This window comes from Melanotaenia boesemani, chromosome 23 (genome assembly GCF_017639745.1).
Source record: "Melanotaenia boesemani isolate fMelBoe1 chromosome 23, fMelBoe1.pri, whole genome shotgun sequence".
Lineage (NCBI taxonomy): Eukaryota > Metazoa > Chordata > Actinopteri > Atheriniformes > Melanotaeniidae > Melanotaenia > Melanotaenia boesemani.
In genome coordinates, this window is record NC_055704.1 from 8,047,703 (window position 1) to 8,057,500 (window position 9,798).

General features: G+C 39.6%; 1 protein-coding gene across 4 annotated transcripts in view; it reads right to left on the reverse strand.

Moving 5' to 3' along the window:
- Positions 1-9,798, reverse strand: part of LOC121634633 (RAB3A interacting protein (rabin3)) — a 28,998-nt gene that overhangs the window by 12,892 nt on the left and 6,308 nt on the right. For all 4 annotated transcript variants that reach the window (XM_041977443.1, XM_041977442.1, XM_041977440.1 and 1 more), the window contains exons 2-5: positions 4,874-4,995; positions 3,124-3,240; positions 673-839; positions 396-567 (exon numbers count right to left, since the gene is read on the reverse strand). In XM_041977443.1, coding sequence (XP_041833377.1) covers positions 396-567; positions 673-839; positions 3,124-3,213 — 429 coding nt within the window. In that variant the 5' untranslated portion in view covers positions 3,214-3,240; positions 4,874-4,995. The remainder of the gene's footprint in view (positions 1-395; positions 568-672; positions 840-3,123; positions 3,241-4,873; positions 4,996-9,798) is intronic.

The window sequence follows — 9,798 nt, forward strand, 5'->3', positions numbered from 1 at the left end:
AAAATAGTGTTCTATTCAAAGAGGTTAAAAAATGGACATGTCATTAGACATGTCATTAGACATGTCATTACAACCTTTGGTTGCTATGGGTATAAAGGAAGAAAAATCATGGTCCGGCCACCATAATCCCCTGACCTCAACCCTATGGAGAACCTAGTGAGCATCTTTAAAAGGGAGATCTGAGGGTGGGGGGCAAAAACTATCCAAGGATTTTCAGGTTCAGTGAATGAGAGTTGTTAATGGGATATCAGAGAAGAGTTCTTATGGTTGTTTGTTTGCTTTTTTTATTATTTGTTTTTAGGAAAATTACCAACTTAATGCAAAATATATGACAAAAATCAGGGTTCAAGTCTCCTGGAAATGAACCCTTGAATCCCAGACTCTGTGTGTTTTACCCTCTGAGCCTTTGCCAGCTCCTCCTTCAGCCTCTCATATCCTTTCTCTCGGACTTCCATGACCGACGGGCTGCGCAGCCGCGACAAGCTGTCGCTCAAAGCGCTGCACTCCTCCCCATCCTCTCCAGACAGGAAGTTGCCCTCGGCTGCCTCGGCCTCCAGACCCAAAACGCTGTGTAGTCATGGAAACAACAGTGGAGCATTATAAACTACATCTGACAAGACAAAGATGACAGGAGTTAAAAAGTCGGGAGGCGGATCGTTTTGCTTCGGTTACCTTCCATTGTGGCTGTGTCGCGGTGTGGAGTAAACCGGCTGCGTGGGGAGCTGATCTGCCCTCAGGGAAGTAGGGAGGCCAGCAGGGGGCGGTCCCAGAGAGTGGGTGCGGTACAGAGAGGTGGGTGGGGTGCTGTGACGGGCAGGGGGGGGCTGCTCTGTTTGCTTCTGCATCAAAGAGATGATAAACAGAGGAAAACAGAGATATTTAACAGGACAGCACATGAAAGTCAAGACAAACTAAACGTCTCAGCTCTGCAGAGTTAAACAACATTATTCCACATTTGTGACCCCCAAAAATGCTTAAATCTATTATAGGATTTACTGCGGTTGTGCTTCTGATGGCAGAGATAAAAACTGACACAAATATCAGATTGTCTTTCGCAAAGATTGAAAAACATTAAAACTTTTGGAAGAAACTGACTGACAGGTTTTTTCTAAGTAACATTAAATGAAAAAGCCTCCTGGCTCCATGTGTTATTTAGCTGGTGTTGGTTAAGGTGTGACTGTTGTAGGCTACGTGTAGGTCCACAAAGGCTTGACGCGCACCTTTCTGGATTTCTTTAGCTTTTTGCTGAATTTGTGCACTAACCGTGGAAGAGAAACTACAATACATTACTAGAGTGAGATAGCACATTTAACCAGCGTCAGCTACACCGGCCCTACCGTACACAGACGCAAGTATAAATCCAGCTTAGTTCCACATCTATCTTGCATCCTGTCTCTTCTCTGAGTTCTTTCCAGTTAGTAAAAGTCAGTCAGTCCAATGATGACTCTTGTCCCATCTCTTGCTCTGTCACTTTTTCTCTTTCTTTTCTTCTCTTCCTCCAATAATGTTGTCGCTGCATTTCAGTTTTAATCAGCCATGGTGCTTTCAAAACTTCCATTGTGTTTATATCTAGTTTCAGGCTTGTGACTGGGTGGCATAAAGTAAAACACAGCTGTAACATGATGCTTCGGGGTGGAGAAAAAGTTGTGAGGTGCAGCTTCTAATCTTAAAAATGCTGCAGGGCAACAACGGCTCCAGAAATGTAAATAATGAATGTCAGCCTGTCATTAAAAACACTCAGAAGCACAGACTTCTAACCCTTTAAAGCCCAACCCATAAAAAATTCTTTAGTCTGAAGTTTTTATTTGGCCCTTTAAAAAAATGTAAAAAAAAATTAACTAATTTTTGTATATTTATTGTTTATTACCAGGTAATATGTCAAAATTATGGTTGCACAAAAAGTATCCACAAGGGGGCAAAAGACAAGTATGAGATTGTGTACAACGGGGTTTTGAGCAAAATTTTTACCATAAAGTGATGCAAAGGGTCTCAGATACTGTATGTATCGAATTTGATCCACACAGCATTAAAGGGTTAAAGTTACAGTTGTGTTGTTTTGTTTTAAAAGCCCAAATGAACCATGCTGTGACCATAAATACTGAACATAATAAATGTCTAATTTTGTAGTCATGTTCTTCTAATGAACTACAGAGTTCATCTATGGCCATAAGATGACCCATACAAGTAAGAAGGTCCAAGGGTCAGAGAGCAGAGATCAGGCTGACAATTACAAACACATCATTTCCAAGTTCAGACTGGCAAATAAGAAACAAGATGTTTTAAGAGCATTTATAGGACATTTTGTGTTTTTAGTTAAGTCAAAAGAACTGATAGGATTTGTTAACAGCAACAAAGCAAACTCTGAGCCGACTGCGTTTCTTTTCTCAGATTCCACTGAATGTGTTGGCATGCTTGTATTTCAGAGGTACACTGAATGCAACTCAAGTTAACAACATAACAATGCTAGCCTTTGGCAGCTGCAGAAATAAACAAGAAAACACTGCTGTTGTAAAAAAATGCAGTCTGTTAAATTTCGCTAGCTGCAACACGACAGCAGACAGTGAACAATGTAGTTTAACTCAACAGCAATAAGTTGTGAAGGTGCTTGTTGTCTGTGATGTCATTTTGCAGCACATTCCAGGTTAGGTCTGGTAGTTTTGGCTCTGCACAGCCCCAAACTCCAGCTTTGAAATAACACACACTAGTCCTTGATTCAGGACACATCCAAAGCCTGCAGGACCGCAGCCCTTGAGGACCAACATTGCCCATCCCTGCGCTAGCTGTTAACAGAACAATGAGATTGAATGTTCACAATCAAACTCTTCAACAAAACACAGCTGAACTGATCAAAAACAAACTTTATGGAGAAACTAGACCTTTACTGGTGTAAAATACAGTTTAAGTGGACAACGTAAAGAGGATTTCTGAGTTTCCTCCACAAACAACAAATACGTCTGCTGCATGGTGTAGTTTCATCTATAGTTTTGTCCTTTAACCTTATAAGACCCTGTAAAAGCATTTGTCTACATCTGTGCTGCTGGATGAGCCGATCTGCTATGGAGCATAATCTGAAATGTCTGAATTCTGAATGGGTGAGCAGGTAAGCAGTAACCATTCACTTACCTGAAGGTCAGGTGTGGTGGGCGAGGCCAAGTTCACCTCATGGAACCCCTCCAGTGTTTCTGCATTGCTCTGACCGCCACTGCAGGCCATAGCAGCTGCTCTCAGACATCATACACTCTGCAGACAGCACACAGCTTTTAGTGATGCTGGGATGAATTTATCAAACATAATCTGATTTAGAAAAAGTGCACAATGAGTCGTAGGACACTGAAAGCCGTCTGTAGTCTGGCTTTAGTCCAGTCTACAAACAATCATCACAGCAGGGCACCATACTGTTTCAAAGCTGTTTTGTTGTTCAGTCGGAACTGATTTGCATTTTTTCTTTGCTGTAAAAGTTTATAGTTAATAGTCAGAATCATAAAAAACAAACAAAAAAAGGTTTTGTCCTAATAAAATACTGCAGTCAGAGATGGGGGGGGGGGGGTCAATTCCACAGTCCTTATGTGAAGAAACAAAAAGAGAAATAGTCTTTAGTTCATTGCTTGTGCTATATTAAAATTCTTATTTGACATGAAAGAAGTTTATTCTGTGCATGTAGATGTAAACCCAATCCAACAAAAACACTTTATCCTCATTTGTGACATTTCTGATTGTTTTCAAGCCTTACAAAGTTATTCAGAGGGTTATTTTAAAAATCCAATTTTGGCATCAACTCGGAGAGAGAAGCTGATTTTGGACGGAAGCAATGCAGCTCTTTGCACATGTGCGGCTATAAAAAAACAAAATAAACCAGACATACGGATCTACATGCAAAAAAACAACATTGGTCTATTGGAGAAAAATCTGCATGTATTAATCCAATTTCTCACAATATGATATGATAATGGCAGTTTTGTGATAGAGGATATATTTTACTGTCTACGTGACCACTTTAATTATCTGATAACTACAGTAATTAGGTAGTGATCAAAAATTCAGTGTGCATGAAAATGGGCTCATCGTTTCTTTGTTTTTTTTTATAGTTACAGACAGATTGAGCAGGACTGACGCCCATCTTCTTCCAGAGGAAGATGAATGGGAATTTCACACATCCGGAACGTGCTGCTGGCTGAGCAGGTTGTCATCCACTGTTTACCATTACTGGTACTGAACCCCTAACCCAGCTAGAGTGAACTTTTTGGTTTACTGTATGAGATGAAACTACAATTACATAACTGTGTACTTGACTAGTTTGCTGTTTTTGATACTTAATGTGAATATCTGTGCACCCTGTGCTTCCCGTGATGGGTAATTACATATATTGTTTGCTTTCATTTTCTCCTGTGACCAGTGCTTTAAGTGCACCTTCTGCAACTATGCAATTTTTTACTGCTGCTTCCTGTTAAGCATAAATTAATCCCACCCTCTGGGACTGTGTTAGAACAGGTTGGGTACATTCACACCGATATACTACACTGGTGCAGGTTTTTGGATTAGAGCTTCAAGTTTTCTGGCTACAGTTATTAACTCCGTCAATGATTCCTCCAGTCCGCAAAGGCTGGATGGTATAAATGTAGCTATGGGAATGCTGTTGTTATTTGTCAAACATATATTTTAATCAAAATATTTGCAGTGCACCTTGTGTATGGCATTATCTGATCATTTAAAAAAGGACAGGTTGCAAACGGTAATTTATTTAGTAGTTGAGTAAGCTTGTGGGTCTAATTTACTATATTAGTATTCAGTAAAAGCTCACTGGTTGCATTTTCAAAGCCAGCGGTGCTGAGCAGGGTAACAAGATCTTCTGAGGTTGAGCCTGTATTTACTGTACCATAGTGCAGCTGTGGATGGAGAGGCTGGCAGGCTTGATGCAGGTTCCCAGTAAAAACCCAGGAAGGTCTAATGATGAAACAAGTCAGGATACAGACCGCACAGGTAAAAGCTGTCCTTCACCTGAAGTAGGGACAAAGACACAGAGAGGGCAAGTTGTTATTGGATAACAATTAGGGCTACAAGATTCAGAAAAAATGTGAATCACGATTTTTTTGCTCAGAATTGAGATCACGATTCTCTGGCACGATTTTTTCACAAAATGTTATTTTGCAATGAACATTAAAAAAACAACAAAAAAATTGTAACAAGTTGAGGTCCAGACTGGTTCAATGTTTATTAAAAACCTTTAAAAAATGACCTTATTGCACACATTGAACCTGGAACTAACACATCCTAATAGTACGTGCCTATAAAACAACATTAATCATTAAATAAAAAAAATCAGATCTGTTGCATTAATTTCTTATGGCTCTATATGCACTTTTTTCCAGAGTAATTTCAATTCAAAACATTTTATACAGACTTTCCTCATTTGAAAAATCAAATGCTGTTATAGCAAGAGAAAAAAATGCAAAAACTTAAACGACACTTAACGTCACTTTTCTTTAGGTATAAATTACATATATATAAAACACACACTCATCTATCTATCTATCTATCTATCTATCTATCTATCTATCTATCTATCTATCTATAATAGCGTGGGCAAAAATGTTTCTAGAATCTTGTTGAATCTATGACACCAAGAATTAAGGCTGTTCTGAAGGAAAAAAGGGGGTCAAACCCAGTACTAACAAGGTAGACAAAGTCACTGATGAGTGCAACTGTTGTACTACTTTAGTTTGGCTTAAATGAAGAAAAAGTTCTTTTGGTTTCGACCTTCTGAACAACACACAAATATGAAATTCTGATTCAGATCTGGATCTGAACCAGCCGCAGGTCCACTCATCCAGGCTCCTGTCTGTCCAAATCTGGTTTTTATGACTCACAAAAGCCAACATCAGCTGGTTGTACTTCTGAAGCACAGCCAGTTTATAGGTGCTGAATCGTGACTTTCAAAGAGACTGAGAGCAAAGCGTTTTATATGATGAAGAAAAAGGAAACAATATGGAGAGGGGCCAGGGTTGTGCCTTTACATTTAGTAATTCAGTTGCATTTGGTCTGAAATCTCTGTAAACACCGTTTTATCAAGATGACAAAAAAATTATAATGTATTAGTCTCAAAAGCAAAGAGCAGGAACTTATGTGTGGTGTTATTGCCCTGAGTTTTGCCTCGCATGGTTAGGGCTGAATCACTTGATTAATGGAGGTTAGAAGTGCAGCACCAGAGCTGCAGCTTTCAGTCGTCTCTATCAAACGCCTGATGGAACCAATGCTTCTATCGATCCAGCTGTGTTTACACTAAAGTTCACACAGTTTCACAGAAGACGCTCACACGCATCCTCCTGACTTTCACACGTTCTGTGTGTGTCAGCAACTTATTACTGGGCCAAACGATGAGATTATACGATAACTCATCCACAGGGATTCCTAGGAAATTTATTATACATGTTGATAATATACAAAAAGATGCAAACTGAACAAAAGTTTTCATATCAACCCAAATAAACACCACCAAACATGATGTGCTGTATTTTAAAACTTAATGATTCTTCAGCATTTTCCAGTGAAAGACTTCTGAACATTTGCAGTTTCAGAAAAGCTGCAACACACAGAACACACTACAGTTCAGTTTCCTTTTCAAAAAGGAAAGAGTGAACATTTGATTATTTAATTGCAGCTCTGCACCCAGTGCAATTCACTCCTCCTTTCTCCATTTCATATATTTTATAATAGATTTTATGGAGGCAGACTGGACTCTGGTTTTACTCTCTGGGTCAAACTCCAGCAGAAATGCGCACACAAACAAGAGAAGCAGCCCCAGTCGCCACAAGTCTATTTACAGACAACAGATCCTCCGTGATTATTATATTTAGCTCATGAAGTAATGTCAGTGAACTTTTCCTCTATTTTGGGTTTAGATGACTGAGCAGCACACTGGTCCCACCTGCTCAGCCTGGTGTGTGTCTATGTGTATTAGGGGGGTGTGTCCTCCTTTCAGTGTCTACACAAAGACAGAATAATGACACCTGTATGTGAAGACAAAAGCTGATGTGACTCACAAAACTTTGAGCTGAGCATGACCAGAGTGTGTTTCTGTATCAGTATGATGCCAGACATGAAGGAATTTTATTCCTGAATCACGTTGGAGGGGAAGAATTCATGTTTATGTGTGTAAACGCTGGTGCGTTCAGGGATAAATCCGATAAGAGGATATTTGATGGACAGTGATCTCCACACAACAAAACTGAAGTTATGGAAGCATTTAAGAGAGCAGATAGGATCACACCGACATGTGATAGCGCCACAGAATCTCACGTCCCCGTAACCGACTTCATCACAGATGACTGGATGAAAGTTTCTCGTGAGCTCAAAACAACAGCAGAGAATAAGTGATTGTACTACAGATTAATGAAGGCAGTTAGTTGGAGTTGTGTTATTCTTTTCTATCGGCAAAGACACACTTTTGTTTCATGGTTGCTTCTTTTTCAGTTCAGGGAAACATGCAGGCAAATGCAATCTTCCAGTTAACTGACCACATCTCTACTGTTTGCTTTATTAATAAAAAGATATTGGAAGTAAATTTATCATGAATAAACTTTATAAAGACTCAGTGACTCTTCAGTCCTGTGCAAACAGTGAACAGTGCTCACCATGGCTCTGTAACTTTCACAGACAGGACTGAATGAAGGAACATGAACAGAAAGCTGAGTAATATCTGAACAAAGCCATTATTGTTGCACTAAGAGGCTAAATATAAAATCCATGACACTACGACCAAGTATCACTGACACGACTATGAAATACTTCAGACATTATAGGCTTAGACTGCTGAGGGACGTTCCATGATGCAGTGAGTCCTTCCTTTTCATCTCTCTGCCCCTTTTTTTCCCCCGATGTTTAAACATATGTCAGTACTGGCATCATTAACGTTTTTCTCCTCTTCTCTCTCAGCAGGTCTTTCTGGCTAAAAGCTGTGATGCCCGTTGGTCTCTCTTTCCTGTCCTCTCCACCCCACCCGGTTGAGGCAGATGACTGACCTGAGCCGGGTTCTGCTGGAGGTTTTTCCTTAATACAAACTATTGTATGCAGTTTAACATGATTCACAAATGAAAACACAAAAACCCAAATCCAAGTAAGTGGGGATAAGATGTAAATAAAGACAATATCCTTTTCAACCCATATTCACTTGAATACACTACAAATACAGTATCTACTGTTCAAACTGATAAAGTTCATTGTTTTTTATTTTTGTTGTGGCAAATATTTATTCATTTCACATACACATGTGTTTTTGTTTCCTTCTTATTTTATTGACAAGAAAGTGAAGAAAAATTAGATAATACGGAAGCAGTGGACAAAGCCATGACTCCCGTTGAACTGAGTGACGTCATAGGCCAAGTTTAACACAGCGTCACTGATGTTAGCTTACATGCTAACAAGCAGACAGAACTTTTCATGAAAACTTTAACTTTATATTTGCTTATGTACTTATGTAGTAAATTGTTTCTAATTAACCTGTTCCCCAAAAACGGGGAACATTTTCAGCTTCCAGTCTGTGTTGACCCTGTCTCAGTTTCTTTCAGACATGCTGCACGCATCAAATTCAAAATGAGCTAATATTTGCGACAAAAACAACAAAGTTGATTAGATTGAACATTAAATATTGTGACTTTGTAGTATAGTATAGGTTGATAAAATCTTTGCAAATTATTTTCTGTTTTTACATTTTACACAATGTACTAACTTCACAACAAAAGTCTGGTTTACTCCTGTCCGAGTAACGTTTGTTAAAAAGTGAAATGTGAAGCTTGACTGGGACTGACTGAGTTCACTGGTTAAAAGCAGAGAGAGGTCAGAAAACACAGGAAATCTATGACAAACTAGCTGGGATCAAACCATCTTAATGTTCCCTACGCGGATTTTTCTCACGCACACGACGTGTAATCCCAGAGCGGACAACTGCTCATATTGTTACCTTGATGGGATTATTTGATAATAATTAAGACAACTGTTCCTCAACACTTGGAGCAATAAAATCACCTTTCTCCTTGTCTTGTAGTCAAGTCTGAAACTGGCTGAATGAAATCTGAAGTGAGTAAAAGGAGCATAAAAAAATATCCAATCCTTAACCTACAAAAGAAACTAAATATTTTAAATCACTTGTAAATAACTGATCAGCTGATCTACAATCATTTTCTGTAACAAACCATTTCTGTACAAATCTAATCAAAACGCAGAGATGGTTCAACACATCAACACACACACAGTTTACATCACAGTGTGTTTTCAGTGTCCATAAACAGGACATAATGATATAAACACAGACAGATGACGGGGTAGAGCCCGTCTATCAATCCCAGGTGAAACTCCACCTGCCTCCAACCAACCAATCCCTCCTCTCTGGTTCAATCCGTCTCCATGGAGACCAGCAGCAGAGAGCCTGTGGTAACCCGACACTGAGTGATGCTGGTTGGAGATCCAGTTACTCCAACCGCCTGACAGAGGATCGTCCTGTGTGTTTACAGGTTTACACACAGCTTTGTGTTGTCCTAAACACGACAACAACTCAACCAAACAGCTGATTTGACCCCAAAAAACCCTCAACTCAGCACTTACACACAAACCATGATGCAACTAACACGAGTGCAGGCAGGAGGCAAAAACACAGCTGATACACTCAGGATTTTGATCCACAGATGGAGAAACCAGTACGAGCCAGCTGGCTGTTAGTCATTTATTACCTTCATACTGCTCAGGTTGGGGTTAGACAGAATACCGTCTTATTTTGGATTCTCAGCAAAAATCCAGTGTTGCCTCAGC